Source organism: Peromyscus californicus, unplaced genomic scaffold, assembly GCF_007827085.1.
Source record: "Peromyscus californicus insignis strain IS unplaced genomic scaffold, ASM782708v3 Scaffold_7__1_contigs__length_154581171, whole genome shotgun sequence".
Lineage (NCBI taxonomy): Eukaryota > Metazoa > Chordata > Mammalia > Rodentia > Cricetidae > Peromyscus > Peromyscus californicus.
The window spans coordinates 140,217,874-140,237,344 of record NW_026294595.1 but is presented as its reverse complement, the minus strand read 5'-3'; the positions used below and the strand labels follow the sequence as shown (position 1 = coordinate 140,237,344).

The 19,471-nt window shown below is 49.6% G+C and overlaps 1 protein-coding gene across 3 annotated transcripts in view; it reads left to right on the top strand.

The window, feature by feature from the left end:
- Nucleotides 1-19,471, top strand: part of Slc13a3 (solute carrier family 13 member 3) — a 71,492-nt gene that overhangs the window by 25,380 nt on the left and 26,641 nt on the right. For all 3 annotated transcript variants that reach the window (XM_052724582.1, XM_052724581.1, XM_052724583.1), the window contains exons 3-6: nt 1,050-1,213; nt 10,981-11,047; nt 13,629-13,808; nt 17,492-17,617. In XM_052724582.1, the coding sequence (XP_052580542.1) occupies nt 1,050-1,213; nt 10,981-11,047; nt 13,629-13,808; nt 17,492-17,617 (537 nt within the window). The remainder of the gene's footprint in view (nt 1-1,049; nt 1,214-10,980; nt 11,048-13,628; nt 13,809-17,491; nt 17,618-19,471) is intronic.

Genomic DNA, 19,471 nt, shown 5'->3' with positions numbered 1-19,471 from the left:
GGTCTACATAGTGAGTTCCAAGACAGCCAGAGCTACATAGTGAGATCCTGTCTCAAAAAAGCAATAAAATAAAATACAGTGTCACCGGAGATGGAGTTGGACTCCTGGTTCCTCAGTCTTGTGCACAGGATTTTAGAATAGTGTGATCAGGCACCTTGGAGACTGAGGCCAAGGTCCTCGGTCTCAAAAAGAAAGTTTTTTTTTAATATATGTAGATGGACATATTATTGTTTTCCCATGAACCCCTGTGGCTCTCACTCTTCCTAGAAGGTTGTTAATTGCATGATGCACAACTCATGGGGTTTAAAATAACAATCCAGGCCTGTGAGATGGCCTATCCCGAAGATATGGCTTAATCTACGGCAAAGCCTCCACTTACCTCCCATTTAATACTGTGTATTACATTAGCTCCAGGTGGAAAAGCCCATGACAGATTCTGGGGGGGGGGGGGGGGGGGGGGGTGGCGCGGCGCGGACCAATCAGAGACTGGGAACAGAAGCAGCCAGGCGGACTTATGCTGGCAAGAAGCCCAGCTACGTGAGCAGTGGGTGCAGGAAGGAGTGGGATCCGAACAGGGAGGGACCAAGGGACAGATTCTAGTGCTGGGTCACTTCGTTCTGGAATGGGCATCTTTAAGGACCTGGGAGGAAGGCAGGGAAATCCTAGGCTCGGACTGACTTTATGGCCAGGCCCCTTTAAGCATAAGAAACCCAGTTTTCCTCGAATCAAAAACAAGCCAAGGGAGGGCAAATGATTCAGTAGGTAAAGGCACTTGCTGCTCCAGCTTGGTGGCCTGAGTTAGATCTCTAGAAGCCACCTACAAGTGGAAAGAGAGAACTGAGCATGCTCCATGACACACACACACACACACACACCAAATAAGATAAACCTGGCAGTTGCTCGCCTATTTGCTACCCCTCTGCCTTCTCTGGACCCCAATTTCTCTACTGTAAAACCAGCCCCCAGGCTTCCCAGGGTCAGGAAACTAGACCACATCCCCTCTTTGATCCAGTGTTCTAGATCCCATCTTAACTCTTTCTGCCACCCAGGCTCATTCTGGGGATGATGGTGACCACTTCATTCCTGTCTATGTGGCTGAGCAACACAGCCTCCACCGCCATGATGCTGCCCATTGCCAACGCCATCCTCAAAAGCCTCTTTGGCCACCGGGAAGCTCAGAAGGACCTTCATCAGGAAGGTGAAGAGAGCGCAGGTGAGCTGGAGGGTTCAGGACCACACCACTGCTGAGGGGATGAGCAAGGTCCACAGGCTACTGGGGGAGGCCAAGGGCGCACACACGTGCTGGCACATGCTGTGGGCTAAGTGTTTTGACGGTGACAGTTGATTGAGAATCCGATATGCCAAACCATGGTACCCTGGAGTTTTAAGACTTGCGTTCATTGTATACTAAGCAATGGGTGAAGTACTCTTCCTGTACATTTGGAAGCAGATGCTGGCATTAACTTTGTTGCAAGCATTTGAATGGGGGCCCATAGACCCCGAGACCCAGAGAAGCACCAAGGGAAACAAGGAGGCCAGCAAACATCAGATGAGCAACTCCCCATACTAGTGGGAACAAGGGCTGTGCAAATTCCCAGGCAGCCAGTGCTGGAGAGAGCATGGTCCAGGCTAGCCCTTCTTGAGGGCATTCTGTGAGCATTAAATGAAGTTACATGAATGTTTGCAGTTTCTTTCCCAGATGCAAATGCTCAAAGAATTCTCCAGCCAACTGCAAAGAGAGCAACGCTATGCTGTTCCTGCAGCATCCCCCATGATGGGAGGGGATACAGGGAATAGGGGTGACTCACCTCTAAAATCCCAGCCCAGGAGGCAGAGACAGGCTGATCCCAGTGAGCTTCAGCCCAGCCCAGTCTACATAGTGAGCTCCAGATCAGCCAGGGCTAAATAGTGAGACTCCATCTCAGAGTAGGGGCTGGCAGGAGGGGCAATATTGATGTAAGGACTCCTGTCACAGATCACACTGACCTGAGGGGTCTGGCTTCTTCACCCTCTGACACTGGGCTCTTAGAAGCTGTTGTGTTTTCAGATGTGTGTGTGTGGGGGGGTGGTGTTGGTGGCGGTGGTGGTGGAGGTTGCTTAGGTGGAAGTGGCTATTGTAAATCACACAGAGAAGGTGGCTGAGCCTGACTTTGAACCCAGGCAGTGTGACCAGAAAAGGGCTACATCAGTGAGAATTTGGGCAGCAATAGCAAGCACGTCTGCTTTCCAGTAGCTTAAAACATAGGGAGTTATTTTATTCAGACATGACAGAATCAGAGAAAGGCATTGTGAGTCACTTTGGAGGCACAAGGACGCAGGGACTTTTCATTGGCAACCCTGTGATTCTCATTCTCTCTCTCTCTCTCTCTCTCTCTCTCTCTCTCTCTCTCTCTCTGTGTGTGTGTGTGTGTGTGTGTGTGTGTGTGTGTGTGTGTGTCTCATGGTAAAAAAGTGACTGCCATATCACCTCTGCTTTAAAATGTCTTACTTTTTGTTGATGTCTTTAAGAGAGGCCTAATGCCGGGCGGTGGTGGCGCACGCCTTTAATCCCAGCACTCGGGAGGCAGAGCCAGGCGGATCTCTGTGAGTTCGAGGCCAGCCTGGGCTATCAAGTGAGTTCCAGGAGAGGCGCAAAGCTACACAGAGAAACCCTGTCTCGAAAAACCAAAAAAAAAAAAAAAAAAAAAAAAAAAAGAAAAAAAAAGAGAGGCCTAAAATCCATCCACACATGGGCCGAGATTGCCTGCTCATCTCCAGCATTGTCTCTTCCTTGATCACAGAACCTACACTCTGCACACGCCATGCTGAGGAAGGCTGAATTTCCAACCTTCCTTTTCGTCTTAGGTGGTCAGGTGTCTAAGTTTGGTCCATGAACATTCGTGAAAATATGGAGTTCTTGGGGTTCTGCCTTTCCAGTGTCTACCTCCTGTTGAGTGGGTGTGACTGGATGGTGAGAGTGAGAGACACCATGTGGGATGAGGGATGAAAACTCTACCTTGACAGAAATGCCTGATCACTCCCACACAGGTGCCATTTATTGTTGGTTGATTTTTACTATTAGCTCTTTTGAGGAGCCCACCTCCCAGGTCCCAAATAAATTACACTTGGAGGCTTATTCTTAATTATAAATGCTTGGCCTTAGCTTGGCTTGTTGCTAGCCAGCTTTACTTAAATAATCCCATCTAGCTTTTGCCTTTGGGCTTTTACCTTTCTCTTTTTTTGTATGCTTTTTCTTTCCTTCAAACTCAGTGTCTGGCTGGGTGGCTGGGTGGCTGGGTGGCTGGGTGGCTAGCCCCTGGAGTCCTCTTTCCTCTCTTGTTCCTTCTTCTCTCCTCCCAGATTTCTCCTTCTATATATTCTGCCTGACAGCCCCGCCTATCTTTCCTCCTGCTTTGCTATTGGCCATTCAGTTCTTTATTAGACCATCAGGTATTTTAGACAGGCACAGTAACACAGCTTGACAGAGTTAAACAAATGCAACAGAAACAAAAGTAACACACCTTAAAATAATATTCCCCAACAGTCATTCATGCCAATAAATGTAGCAAGCTTTATCCATGAAACCATGCTAGCTGTGTTCTTTGCAAACATGAATTAATATGTTAAAAAGCCCAGAATGGACTTGTCCCACAAGTATGAAGCCCTGAGTTCCATCCTCAGAGCCCATGTTAGAAGTCAGGTGAGGTGGTACATGCTTGTAATCCCAGCACTGGGGAGGTGAACACAGGTGGATCCCTGGGACTTGCTGGCCAGTCAGCCTGGCCAAACTGGTGATTCCTAGGCCAGTGAGAGACCCTCTCCCAAAAATACCAAGATGCCAGGCATCATGGTACATGCCTTTGACCCTAACACTCGGATGGCAGCTCATCTCTATGAGTTCAAGGTCATCCTGGTCTACATAAGGAGTTCCAGTCCAGTCAGCACTGCATGTGAGACTGTCTCAAAAAAAAAAAAAATGGATGACTCCTAAAAAACAGTACCTGGGGTTTACTTCTGGCTTCCACATTCACAAACATGCATGGCACATATGTACATATGCACATTTATGTGTACTGCATATACATATACATGTACATATGCATACATGCATACCTGCAGGCACATATATACTGCATACACACATTCATATGCACACCTGCACATACATGTACTCTGCATACACATGTACACACATTTACACTGCATACACGTGCACATTTACGCACCTGCACACACTGTACACATGCACGCTACACACACATGCACACCTGCACACACATGTGCACTGCATACAGACACACACACATTCATACACAAATTACACATCTATCCATTCGCCATCCACAGAATGCCCATGTCTGACAATGTGTGTTATTTACATCATGCACGCCCTGAAAACTGGAAGTACTTAGAAGCACTTTACAGATGGGCTTGGGAAGGCCAAGTGACGCATCCAGAATGTCACTGTTGGTGAAACAGCAGAGATGGATTGTCACAAGGCCAGAGTCTTCCAGGTAACACGGAGGATTTGCCAGGTAGTGGGGTTGGCAGTGGCTCCCCGTAAATAACCAGACAGTAAACATTTTAGGCTCGTGGGCCACTCTGTTGCAATTTCCCAGCTCTGCCTTTGAAGAAGGTGGCAGAGTGCCAAGGGCTGACTATACGCCAAGAAAAAGTCATGTACGGGAGCCAAAATTAAGATTTCCTATAATGTTGCCATCCCCCGATGGTCTTTTTCTATGGATCTTGTGTGTTTCTGTGTGTATTGTACATGTTCATATGTGTTTGAGGGGGGTGCACACTGAGGCAGGGTCTCTCAATGAACCTGGAGCTAACCTGTTCAGCCAAACTGGCTGGCCAGCCAGCTCCAAGATTAACCCTGTCTCCACCTCCCCAGCTCTGGGATTACAGACACATGCCACACTTGGCTTTTATCGGGCACTGGGGATGGAGCCCAGGTCCTCATGCTTGTACAGGAAGCATCTTGCTGACTGAGCCATCTCCCAAGCTCTGGATATTTTGAACTATTAAAAAATGTAAGAGCTGTTCTTACATGGCAGGTCCTACCAAGACAAGGGTGAGGCTACAGAACCGGGGCTACTGACCCCACTCTGTGGTGCTGGCTTACTGGCCTTCAAACTGTTCCCTCCCAAGTTGTGGGGCTCTGAGAGGATGGCCTCACGGTCACCCTGGGGTGGCATCAAACAGCTGACACTACCCTTCTCTCATTTCAACCCCAGCTGAACCTGTCCCCTGCTGCTTCACCCGCTGTATCTGAAGAACTGTGCCCACTGAGTACTTACTGTACTGCAGGACCCCAAGGGTCTGCGTCTGAATGGAGTGGGCGCCATTGTCCTCATTTTGATAAATGGTATTTGAGGTAGAAATAAGGAGAGGGTGGGGAAGACCCCAGCGGTCGCCATGGCAGGATGACCTGCAGTACTAGGTGTTTGAGCTGGGCTGGCTGGCTGTGGCTGTATTCCTTTTATCCCATCCCCCTGCCTCCCACAGGATGGCCACACGAATGTTTGGATGTCCCAGTCCCTTATAAAAAAAGCCAAAACCTCTAAGACCTTGAAAGGAGAGGGGACTCACCCGAAGTCACATACAGTGATGGTTATGAAAAGAAACCCATAGCCTCTCTTCCTACTCTGCAGGCTGTGGGGAGGTTGAGGCCCTGGAGCCCGGGCCAGACATCTGCCTGCAGGTTGCAGGATCAGAGGCCTGGAAGTTAATGAACAGCCTCAGAGGCTCAGGGCGGTGCTGACTCCAGGGTAAAGAAAGAGGTCACTTCCACTCAGTCTCTGTGCTGTAGACAAGCGGGAGGACACTAGTGGACTCTTTGAACAAGGAGTTTCTCAGAGGCTCCAAGTTCATGAGGGTCACCGATAGCCAGGTCAACAACAATGTCAACACAAACTGTCCTTTCCTGAAGATCCGAATGTCAACTTGGCTCAATTTCTCATTAGCTTGTGTGATGTTTACGGTCCCCATTCTGTAGATAAAGAGATGGAGGTTCATAAAGGCAGAGCTCTGAGCATGTGGACAGAAGGGAGAAGATGCTGGTGTAGGGTGGGGATCACTAGACAAGACCCCAGGAGGTCCTCCACCTTGCAGGGGGTCTCTGCCACCTCTCCTTTCCATTTTGCTGGGGCTGTCTGAATGTTCCATGGCATTTTGTCATTGCACTTTCCACCTGTAGGGGGCGCTGTTCTAACCCCGGCTTCAGTCAAGGAGATTCCCCTCAGCCAGCAAGGGGTTTTTGAACCTCAACTCTTCTGCCTTTTCGCTGCCTGGAAGAGGCTACCCATATGTGTCACTCAATATGGTTGTAGTCATAGCAACCATTCAGGTTGAGGTCGTCGGCTCCCTCCCCCACTCTTCACTTACCAGTTGCCTCCTGGGCCTCTCTAGAAAGTCAGGACTAGTCTATCTTGTGTGTGGCCTGTGACATGCATGAAACAAGAGCCTGTGACAGAGGAAGGGGCTAATATGGGGCAGCTGGGATGGCTCACACTTGTAACCCCAGCATTTAGAAGGCCAAGAAAGGAAGATGTCACATTCAGAGGCAGCCAGGGCTGTTTGGCAAGATCCTGTCTCAAAACAAAACAAAACTAGGGTGGGGAGATGGTTCTGTTGGTAAAGTACTTGCCGTGCAAGGTGGAGGGACATACGTTTGGATCCACAGCACTGAGGTGAAAAGCCAGACAGAGTGGTCCATACCTATAATCCCGTCACTGGGGAGGTGGAGACAGACAGCAAGGTCCCTGGAGTTTCATGGCCAGGCTAGCCAGAGCTCCAGGTTCAGGGAGAGACTCTGTCTCAAAGAGCCAAGGTGGAGAGTGACAGAGAAAGACATCCAACCTTGACTTCTAGCCTCTAAACCTGTGCACACATACGAACATGCACACACACAGAACTCAAAGACATCAACAACAAAAGCACATTCTACAAGTTGGCAGGGTAGGAGGTAAGGCCCTCTCTGCCTTTCAACATGTTTCCTTCCCATCCTGGGAGAGGGGTCATGTGATCATCTGCCTTCAGTCTGTGGTCTGTCTCCAAGCCCAGGAAAGTTTGGGCCAGTCCTACTCATTTTGTGAATGACATTTGTTGGTGCTGGGATATAGTAGGTGCTCAATAAACGCACATAGGTAATGAGTAAGCAAATTAACAGGCCAGTTAGCATCTATGGTATCCCTCAGTTTCTCTTCATCCTATGGAGATAACAGTATTTACCTTCAGGCTACTGGGTGTGCGGAATGAATTGTGTTCATTAAACTACCTAATGTGGGAGTGTTTGACCCTCCATGGGGTCCTCTTTACCTAACTCAACAGGCTAGCTCTTTTCTGAGGCAAATTTAAGAGATTGGACTGGGAAATTAGAATACTCATTAGTTCTGTGTCAGACCTACTAGGTGCCGGTGTGAGTGCCCTGGACATGGGGTGAGAGTTAGGGAGGTGTGTGTGAGAGAGGGGATTGGCAGTTCTGGGTAAATCATCAGTCCTAGGTACAGTAAAGGCCTGGCTCTGCCACTAACCCACTGGGTCCCTGTGTCCCCAACCTTGACCTGCCTCTCCAGGCCTCACTTCCAAACGCAGAGGACTGTAGCAGCCCAGCTCCACGGCTGCTGGGTGCTGTGTGATGGCAAGCTTGCAGGTCCCGGCCCTCCCACGTAGTGTACACTCAAGGTTTGCTACCTGTGCGGCCCTTACGTAAGCGCCAAGCTCTGGGCTGACCTGCGTCTTTAGGACCCAGAAAGGTTCCCCAGAGACTTTGCCCCACAGAGCTGTTTCCATTCAGTCTCTAAGGCCACCTGGGTCAAAGGAATGCCGTGGGACAGCCAGAGTAAATGGCAAGCAAGGAACACTTGCCTTGGCTTTCCTGCTTTTTCAACTTCTCCTTCATCTTCATTGCCATCATCAAAACTAGTGCCCAGATCATTCTGACATCGGGAGGGACCCCACCCCACCCACAGGTGCACACACGAAGCCTCTTACGTCTGGTGGAATCACACAGTCTCATACGGAGCTCCCCAACTCTGATGTAGGCAGTGAGCAGCCGGGCTCCACATGGTACCCACCAGGGTGCACATGCCCACCACCAGGGCCTGGGCAGACATTGCAGGTCTCAGTTTCCCTTCTGTGGCTACAGAGCTCTTGGTCTCAACCCCGGCTTCACAAAAGAATCTCCTGCCAACGTTGTCAAAACTGCCAAGGCTCTGCTCACTGCAGAGTCCCTCCAGACCCTCTGGGTGGGACCCACACCTGAGGGAGTCCCCAGGGCTGGGGGCTCTGCCCCAAGTATCGGGGAACTCTGCCAGTATCTGATGCTTCCCCCAGATACGTGGGGCCCAGTGGGAAAGATACAAGGCAAACTAGAGATGGTGAGGGCCAGGGGTCACTGGGTCAGAGGTCATCCCCTGGGGAGGGGCACCTCCACTCCCCCCCTCCACTCCACCCCCAGACCTGTGTGCTATTAACAGTCCTTTACTTCTGCTTCAGTGCCTTGGGCCCTGGCCTCACGTACTGCATGTGGACATGTGTCCCCTTGCCCTGGCTGTGAGCTGTTCAGCAGTCTGGGGGAGTGGACCTGGCCTTTCACCTGAAACCCCTGCTGTGCTCAGCAGGGAGGGGGCACCCCAGGACACAGCAGAAATGACGACATCAGCCACCACAGAGTCTTGTTCTCCTTTGGTGCCAGCAAGACAATGGAGCAAGGAAGGGTGTCCCCAGGCTAGGGGGTGTCTTTGAGAGAGGCCAAAGCAAGAGTCCAGACTTTTCCTCCCAGCACACAGGGCTGACTGTGTGCCCTTCCTCCTGTACACAGGGCTGACTGTGTGCCCTTCCTCCTGTACACAGGGCTGACTGTGTGCCCTTCCTCCTGTACACAGGGCTGACTGTGTGCCCTTCCTCCTGTACACAGGGCTGACTGTGTGCCCTTCCTCCCAGCACACAGGGCTGACTGTGTGCCCTTCCTCCTGTACACAGGGCTGACTGTGTACCCTTCCTCCTGTACACAGGGCTGACTGTGTGCCCTTCCTCCTGTACACAGGGCTGACTGTGTGCCCTTCCTCCTGTACACAGGGCTGACTGTGTGCCCTTCCTCCTGTACACAGGGCTGACTGTGTGCTCTTCCTCCCAGCACACAGGGCTGACTGTGTGCCCTTCCTCCTGTACATAGGGCTGACTGTGTGCCCTTCCTCCCAGCACACAGGGCTGACTGAGTAACCTATATCTAGAAGGAAATTCCTGTGTGAAAAAAAAATCAAATGGTGAGTGAGTGTGTGTGTGTGTGTGTGCATGAGTGTGCATGAGAGAGACAGAGCCTCCAGTCCCACTCTCCTTTTTTGACACGTTAGCACCCTCCTGCCTCAGGACCTTGACGATCCCTCTTCACCACCCTTGGAATTTGCACCACTGTCCTGTCCCCACCTCCAGCACACCTCTGAGATATGACAGATGTCCCTCCCATCTGTCAGCCAGACTCCTGAAGATGATGTCTCATTCCCTTCCCTGTGCTGTTTCCTGTGACACCCACCCACGTTACATGTCCTGCCCATTTACCTTGTGCTGGAAGGCAGCACCCTGTGAAGAAGAAGGCAGTACCCTGAGAAGAAGAAGGCAGTACCCTGTGAAGAAGAAGGCAGTACCCTGTGAAGAAGAGGGCAGTACCCTGTGAAGAAGAGGGCAGTACCCTGTGAAGAAGAGGGCAGTACCCTGTGAAGAAGGCAGTGCCCTGTGAAGAAGAGGGCAGTACCCTGTGAGAAGAAGGCAGTACCCTGTGAAGAAGAGGGCAGTACCCTGTGAAGAAAAGGGCAGTACCCTGTGAAGAAGAGGGCAGTACCCTGTGACAAGCCTCTTCCTGTCTCATCGTTCACTGCTAGGCACACAAGAGACACAGGAGATTTTGTGCTTGGCCCATTTTGTGAAATGTGTGTACTTGAATCCCAGCCCTTGCTCCTGCTAGCAGTGAGGTCTGGATTTCAAAAGAAGAGAAACACACAGTTTGCCCAACCTCAGTGTCTGTGACCACCGGTGTCACCCAACCACTGTCCTCTGACTCACGCTGGACAGCCAGCTCCCTGCAGTTCATCCAAACCTAGAGAAACCTGGAAAATATAACTCCACATCTTCCTTCTCAGGCCCCTCATCCTGCAGGGCATTCTGTCACCTTTGACTTTCCATACCCTTTAGCCCTTCCTGACTCATCACTGTCCCAGGATGCCAGGTATTGTGGAGCCATCTTTTTGTACACTGTAAATATGTGTTGCTCTCTTTGGTTTAATAAAGAGCTTACTAGCCAATAGCTAGGCAAGAAGTTAAGCAGGAGAGCCAGACTGAGAGAATGCTGGGAAGAAGAAGGGCGGAGTTGCCAGCCAGCCGCAGAGGAAGCAGGACGTGTAGAAGATGAGGTAACAAGCCATGAACCATAAGTTAATAAATATGGGTTAACTTAATTTTGTAAGAGCTAGTTAGGAACAAGCCTAAGCTATAGGCCACATATTTATAATCAATAATAAGTCACCGTGTTGTTTACTGGGGAGCTGGCGGTCCTGATGGAAAACCCCACCTACAGCCAGGCTTGCTCAGCTCTGCCAGCTTTTCCTACCACAGGGCCTTTGCACTTGATGTTCCTGTTTCCTGTAGCCTTTTCCCATGGAGCTTCATAGGACTGGCCACTGTCATCCTGCAGGCATCATCCAATGTCATCAGCTCATAGTGACGTGGCACTTGACTGTCACGTTCTCTTTCCCAGCCTGGTTTTATTTCTTTGATAACATTCATCACTGCCTGAAATCATCATTATTATTTTCTCTGTCTCTTCTCCTTCCCTCCCTCCTCCGTCTCCCCTGGCTGTCTCTTGATCTGCCTCACTGTTTTCTTCAGTGAATAGCACACCATCTTGGCAGTGAAATCGCGTTCCTGACTGGCCGCACAGGAATTGGAAACTTCCAGTTAGTCTCCTTGGGAGTCACTAACGTGTCTACTCTTGTCTCCCAGCTACTGTGCGGGGAAATGGACTTCGAACAGTGCCCACGGAGATGCAGTTTCTCGCCAGCTCAGAAGGGTAAGCTCTGACCACATTCCTGGCAAATCCTAAGCCTGATTCAAGGGGTGATTGACAAGGCCTGGGTGCCACACCAGCCCCAAGTTCTCTCCAGCTGTTCCAGGGTCCAGGTTTCTGCCCTTCACTGCTGTGGCTGAGTTAAGGCCCTGTTTTTTAAAAAGCAACCAGTAGCCAGATATAGAAACACACACACACACACACACACACACACACACACACACACACACACACACCTGTAATTACAGCCCTTTGGAGACGGAGGAAGGATGAAGACTTGGAGGCTAGCCTGAGCTACATAGCAAGACACTATCTCAAGACTTCTAATTATATCTAACTAGAAGGCAGCCATGAGGCTAGGGAGGTAGCTGTTAAACACGAAAATGAGTTTGATCCCAGAATCCACGTAGAAAGAAAGAAAGAAAGAAAGAAAGAAAGAAAGAAAGAAAGAAAGAAAGAAAAGAAAGAAAGAAAGAAAGAAAGAAAGAAAGAAAGAAAGAAAGAAAGAAAGAAAGAAAGAAAGAAAATGCCAAGCACAGTGGCCACAGGGAGATTCCTAGGCTGGATTCCAGCAAGCCTAGCCTCCTTGGTGAGCTCAGACCAACAAGAGATGCCACTCAAAAATGCTGGACGACACCTGAAGATGATGCTCAAGGTTGACTTCTGACCTCCACAGGTCATATATGCATATATGGGCACACGTGAATGTACAGGAATAGAAAAGTGCACATACAGGCAAGCATGCACATACATGGGCACACATGCATGCACAGGAACAGAAAAGTGCACATACAGGCAAGCATGCACATACAGGCACACATGCATACATGGGCACACGTGCATGTATAGGAACAGAAAAGTGCACATATAGGCAAGCATGCACATATATGGGCACACGTGCATGTACAGGAACAGAAAAGTGCACATACAGGCACACTCACGGTCTACTCTCCTGGGTCCCTCCTTTCCAGAGGGAAGCAACAAGCCCTGCAGCCTTGGAGTTAGCCTCTTGCCCATTCCATGGTTGCCTCTGTGTGTCTGTGTGTTCACGGCACCACACACATGTGGAGGTCAGAGGTCAACTTGCAGGACTCAGTTCTTTCCTTCCACCATGTGGGTTTGAAGATCAAACTCAGGTCCTCTTGCAATCGAACAATTTTACTTTTGAAAATAAAGTTTCAAATATATGTTTTGGAAACTGCTTGGGCAATTACCTTGCCTCCATTCTAGTGTTAGAGCTCATACCAGGGCTTTGTGCACGTTAGGCAAGCCTGTTGAACTCTACAATTTCTTTAAGTCTTTATTCGTTTTTCTTTTCCCGACTTATTGATGAATAATTGACAAACATCATGATGTTTTGAGACACGTGCATGTGGTGAACTGAATGCCTTAGTCAAGATGGTCAGCATACCCTGTCCCCACCTCAGACCCTGTACATGCAATTCCTAATTCTAGCCACATATAAGCACTTCATAGCACCCCTAGACAGAAAGCAGCCCCCTTAAGGGATGGGAGGTAGCTCAGTCTTTAAAGGGCTTCTCATGTAAGCCTCAGGATCTGAGTTCAAATCCTCAGAATCTAAGTAAATAAAAGCCAGGCATGGCAGTGCACACCTATCACCCCAGAACTGGGGAATGGAGGCAAGATAACCCCCGAGGCTAACTGGTGAGCCAGTCCAGCCGAATCAAGATCTCTGATTTTGAGACAAGGGGTTCTCACTGTGTAGCCCAAACTGACCTCAAACTCAGGATCCTCCAGCCTCAGCCTCAGAGCACTGGAATCGCAGGCCATTCTACCTCTGGCTTCCTCACAGTCTCTCAAAGAAACCATTAGTAACTTTGTTTCATTCTTTTCCAAAACTGTACAAGGGAAACAATACAGAAAATTCAAAGAAGAAATAAAAGTGGGGGAACACCATAATTCCATTCTCGAGGAAGGAAATGAAAGAGGATTGTGTATGCCATTGGAGACTAGAATACTTGCACATCCACGAGACACAGTATTCCATGAATATTTGTACAACAAAAGCCCGGGCAATGATGTGAGCTGCCACTCCTGTGATTCCTGATACAGACACTTACCTTGACAGATGCCTCTCAACTCACCCATTTAATTACATTCTTAAATTTTCATTTTGTCTGAGTTTGTGTGCATATATGCATGAGTGTACATGCCACGCACAAGTGTGGAGGCCAGAGAACATCTTGTAGGAGTCAGTTCTCTGCTTTCACCATGGAAATCCCAGGGGCCTTTACCTGCTGAGCCATTTCACTGGCCCTGAAATGACACCTTGTAACAGCTGTATGGGTATCCCATCCAGATAGAGACTCTGCATCTAGCCAGTTCCCCTTGGATGGATATTTAATGCTGTGGTGCACCTGGCTACCAACTGAGATGCTTATCTTGTTTCCTTGGAGTAAATTCTTTGAGCAGAGTATCTGAGCTGAAGGCTTTCAGGGTCCATGGCAGTTTTGACTCGAGGAAGAATCCTTAAGCAGCAAGCAGGGCATCGGGTGGTTGGCTCCCTCTGGGGCCTGAGCTCTTGACTGCTCTGAATGGCCTCTCTCTGTGTACTTCCCCACAGAGGCCACCCTGAGGAGGCAGAGGCCCCACTGGAGCTGCCCGTTGACTCCAAAGAAGAAGAATACCGCAGAAACATCTGGAAGGGCTTCCTCATCTCCATCCCCTACTCGGCCAGTATCGGGGGCACTGCCACCCTCACAGGCACAGCCCCCAACCTCATCCTGCTTGGCCAGCTCAAGAGGTAAGTGTGGGGCTGAGAAGATGGCTCAGTGGGCAAAGTGTTTGCTGTGCAGGCGTGAGGACTGAGTTTGGAGCCCCAGAACCCACTTCAAAGTGAGGCGTGGTGGTACATGCCTGTAATTGAGCTCTGGGGAGGTAGAGGCAGATAGATCCCTGGGGAGTCACTGGCCAGCCAGCATAGTTGAGTCCATGAGCTCCAGGTTCATTGAGAGATCCTACCTCAAAAAGTAAGGTGGGGAGTGATTGAGGAGGACACTCAGCATTGACATCAGACCCCCACATGCACACATATGTGCATGTGCATGTACACACGCGCACACACACACACACACACACACACACACACACACACACACACACACACACAGAAAGAGGGGGAGAGAGGGGGGAGAGAGAGAGGGAGGGAGGTAGGGAGAGAGAGAGGGAGACAGACAGACAGAGAGACAGACAGAGAGAGATCTGTGGGCTAAGGGTTTGTCCCTCTCTCCCTCCCCTTTTTTACTTATTTCCCAGCCAAGGATGGTGATCAAGCCCCCTTGGCCTAGCTCTGGGGACAGAGAAACACCTAGTATCATCAAATCTCCATCTTTGGGGAGCCTCCATTCTGGAAAAAAGACAGGCAATGGGCAAAAAGCAAAAGAATGCTGGATGGCATGGCTTGTCTTCTATCCTAACACTCAGGAGTTAGAGACAGGAGGGTCAGAGGTTGAAGGTCACCCTCATAGGGTTTGAGGTCAGCCTGGGCTACTTGAGACCCTGTCTCAAAAACACAAAACAAAGCAAAAAGCAAATTATTGTATGCACACATGGCATGGGAATCAAGTGAAGGAGATGGGAGTACGGAAGTGACAAGACCAGGCCCTGTGGTGACAGGTCAGGCAGGGACATCTGGAAAGAGCCCGCGAGTGTGAGCTCTGGAGGCTGAGAAAGCATCGCAGAAGTCAGAGGCTCTGAGGTGTGACTGCTCTTGGGAGTCTCAGGGAACAGTAAGACCAGGGAGAGTGGGCGGGGACACCCCTGTAGGCTGAGGCCGGAGGACCGCTGTAGCTCTCAGGTTAGACACTAGCAAAACATCGTCTCAAAAACCGACAAGCAAATGATTTGTTTTAAAGAAGAGGAGGGAGTGGTCCACACGCAGAGCGTGTGGACCCCAGCGTTCAGCTTCCCGAGAAGTAAGACAGGGAGACCCTGAGAGACCAGCGCGGGAGTGACAGGACATAAAACTCAGATCCTGGGGCTGGAGAGCTGGCTCAGCGGTTAAGAGCACTGGCTGCTCTTCCAGAGGACCTGAGTTCAATTCCCAGCACCCACAGGGTGGCTCACAACCATCTGTAGTGAGATCTGGTACCCTCTTCTGGCCTGCAAGCATGCATGTAAACAGAACACTGTATACATAATTAAAAAGAAGCAAGGATTAAAAAAAAAAAAAAAAAGAAAGAAAGAAAAGCCCAACTCAGATCCTAGCTGGAGGCCTTGGCCCAAGGCAAGAATGAGCAGAGAGAGGCTTTCAGCTCTGAGCCAGCTCTGGTAGGGGCGTCCTTCTGCCAAGCAGACAGGGTCTCTAGACACCGACTGGTGGCTGTTCCCAGACCTGAGAACAGGAGGGAAGGGCTTCCCTCTGATGGCCCAGGCTGTGATCTGTAAATCTTATTTCAAGATTCTCTCTGCTGGGCGGTGGTGGCGCACGCCTTTAATCCCAGCACTCGGGAGGCAGAGCCAGGCGGATTTCTGTGAGTTCGAGGGCAGCCTGGTCTAGAGAGTGAGATCCAGGACAGGCACCAAAACTACACAGAGAAACCCTGTCTCGAAAAACTAAACCAAAAAAAAAAAAAAAAAAAAAAAGATTCTCTCTGATTTTCAGATCCCAGGATTCTGGGCACTTACCTTGACCACTGACTTTTGCACAAACTCTGGACATCTGTCCATCTCTCTGATTGGCACTAGGCCTGGCTGTGCCTCGTGCTTTCTGTCAGCAGCCACGAAGCCTGAAGCTAAGATGGTCCTGCTTCAGGTCTGGGGTGATTTGGACTTAGCCTTTCGGTTCTTGCTTTCCCATTGGGTGTTTGGTCCTGGGCATAGGTCCACGGGGCCCCTCGTTAGAGACAGATGGGGAACCATGGACTCTGAGCTGCCATCAGCACCTGCATTGGGCAGTGAGGAATAATAAGGGGGTGGATGATGTCTAGGGCTTTCGGCTGTGACTCACGAGCAGGCCTGGGGTCCAGCCTGAAGAGAGAAAGCAGGGAGGAAGCACTGGGGCTTCCTCACATTGACTGACCACCAGTCACGCTGATCTCAGTAAAACGCGTGGACCTGCGGGAGGGAGGAAGGACATGGGGGGTGGTTGTAAAAGGTCTCTGGGGTTGGCCCAGCATGAGGACCTGAGTTAGACCCTCAGCACTGGGTAAAAATCCAGATGTGGTGCACACCTGTCATCCCGGCACTGGGAGGCAGAGACAGGGACTCCCTCAGGCTCCCTGAGCCCACACAGGAACCTGGGAGACTGGAATGGCTATCGAAAGATAGCTGCTCTCTGCACAAACACATTTTACTGGTTTATTCTGGCGACAAAATGAAACCCGCGCACTGTAAACTCTTAGAAAATACAGAAAAATTTAAAATTGGAAATACCTTCAATCCCAATGACAGAAGGCTTCCTTCCAGTCTTTTCTATGAGTGTATCTATATCATACGTTCTATTTAATACTATTCTTGTCAGGCTGTTTGTGCACTTTTATAGCCTGATTTTATCATAAAATGTTACAGAAAATACAATTCTAAAGGCTAGAAATGATCCTATCTCGGGTATTATACTTAATCAATTATGGACATTTTGATTACTTTCCTTGTAGTATTATTTTGATATTAGGAATTTATGCAACTTACCCCATATCCACTAATATGTTAATTTATTTTTTAACTATTATGCTCTTTCTTGGGCCTGATTACAAGACATATATTTTTATTATAGAAAATCAGATAAAGAAAACCAAGGATGAAATCCTCCCAGGATCTCTCTTCAGTTTATTGATACTTTTGTTTATTTGTCAGACAATAACTTCTCATGTTTTGTTCCGTCTTGTTTATTTATTTATAACACGCTGCTGGTAGTTATGTGTCCATACTCTTTTATCCAAAGCATTTAAAAACATTTTTTCCTTTCCAATATAATACCATATTTTTTGTTTGTTTTATCATTTTTATTTGTGACAGGGTCTCACTGTGTAGCTCTGGCTGGCCAGGAGCTCACTACGCAGACCATGCTGGCCTTGAACTCATAGATCTCTGCCTGCCTCTGCCACCCAGTCCTGCCCAAGATGTGGTGTATTTGCTGTCAGAGTCACCAGAAACATTTGAAAAAGATGCCAGCACTTAACCACCGCATAAAAACAAGTGACGCTCAGATTTGGGCTGGGCGTGCTGTCTCATGAATGGTGACCAATGGACCTTGAGTTTGTCGTGGTGCCACCTGCCTACTTCCCTGTCTGGCCCCCAGGGATGCACAGGGCACTGTGGTTCCACTGAGTCAGAACCCGGCCCCCTACAGAAGGAAAGGTGCCTTCTGTCAAGGGGGAGGAGTCTTCTCGCCCTGTACTTCCCTTAGCTCTGTCCTGGCCCCTGGAGCTCACCTGCCGGCCCCATGGTCCTGTCTGATGGCTTCCCTTACTTTCTTTTGTTCTCCAGTTTCTTTCCACAGTGCGATGTGGTGAATTTCGGCTCCTGGTTCATCTTTGCCTTCCCTCTCATGCTGCTGTTCCTACTGGCCGGCTGGCTCTGGATCTCCTTCCTCTATGGCGGAATAAGCTGGAGGTATGTGGGACCTTCCTCTAGAGGGAGGATGGGAAAGCCCATGCTTCCCTGATGGGCCCCACCTGTTGCCCTTTGAACAAAGAGAAGGTGACTCTGGTTCCCAGGATGGCTTGGGCCAGTGATGGTGTCGAATCAAGTTGTAACCCTGTGCTCGGCTCTCATGTTTATCTTTATGGTTTCTTTCTGCTTACGACGATGGCGGTGTGTGTGCGTCTGCATGAGTTTGGGGGTACATGCATTTTCAGACGTGTGTTAAGGCCTGAAGATCTCAGGTGTCATTCCTCAGGAGCCATTTATCCTTCTTTTTTTTTTTTTTTTTTTTTTTTTTTTAGTTTTTTGAAACAGGATTTCTCTGTGTAACAGTTTTGGCTGTCCTAGAATATGCTGTGTAGACCAGGTTAGCCTTGAACTCATTGAGATCCGACTGCCTTTGCCTCCGAGTGCTGGGATTAAAGGCGTGTGCCACCTTTACCTCACCCCCTCCCATGTCTGTTTTTTTTTTTTTTTTTTTTCCCTAGGATCTCTTACTGGGCTGGAACTCACTAAATAACCTAGACTGGCTGGCCAGCAGAACCCAGGGGTTAGTCTGTCTCCACATCCTTAGTACTGGGCTTGAAAGCATGCAGCACCATGCCCAGGTTTTTTTTTTTTTTACATGGTTCTGGGGATCAAACTCAGGTCTTTGTGCTGACAGGGCAAAGACTTTACCAGATGACCATCTCCCCAGCCCCTGACAGTGATTCTTATCTTCCATTTATGAATGTGATATGAAGTTTGAGATTTAAATTCATTTTTGTCTGTTTCTTTTGTGTGTGCTTCCTGAAGTCAGACCCAGGGCCTTGTGCACACCAGGCAGACACTCTGTCGTTGAGCTATCCGCCCCTCCCTTTGTCTTTTTAAGACAGAGTCTCACTATGTAGCCCTCCTCCTGTCCCCACTTGCTCAGGGCTGGAATTACGGTGTGTGGCACCCCAAGTGGCTGGAAATCCATTTCTTTAATCAAAGTGGTGAGTCTATTTAGAGGGCAAGACTGAAAATGTGAGCCAGGTACTGTGCGGATATAGGTTAGAATTAGGGAGTCATTACACAGGACCTGAGCTGGAGGCGGCGGCGGCGTGGTACAGTTACTCATTCTCTAACCAGTGCCCTCCCCTCACCTCCAGGCTGGACTGGACCCTCTCTGCAGTGGGACCAATGGGATCCACTTTGGAGTTGAGGTGTGAACACTTTGAACAGAGAGAGGCACCTGTGGGATGCTCCTGGCCTCAGGCACTTTCCAAGGTTCTGAGGGCAGAAGCCCAGGTTGAGAGCCAGCTCAACCAGGAACGCACAGCCAGACTTAGCCACGTGGCCAGGGTCCCAGTCCCACTCTGTGCAAGTCTGAACTCTGCTACCTTCCCAGCTCTTAATTCTGTGTCTGGTAGACCTGTAGATAAAATCAGCTACAGTTGAGAGAAACTCTCAGTGAGGGTCACGGGCAAGATGCCAAGAATGAGGCTGAGCCAGGATCCCTTCATCTCCTCCGTTGTGTGACTAGCACCTGAGAGGTTTAGGGGTTGGGGGACCACAGAATAGGCTGTGAGGGAGGAAGTGCATGTAGAGGGAGACAGTGAGATATCTGAGAGACGACAGGACATTTCCGGTCAGTCCCCGTGACTCCGTCTTCACTTAGCAAATAGCCTCTGAGCCTTGTGTGCCCAGCATGGGTGCCGAGGACACAAGGCAGCAGCTGACCCTGACCGTGGGGAGCTTGCACTCTGGGTTAGGGAGGCTCAGTGAGCAGCACAGCATGGTGGAGCTTCCAGAAGGGCAGAGTGAGAGTCAGTGCTGGACTGGAGTCTCCGACCTAACCAG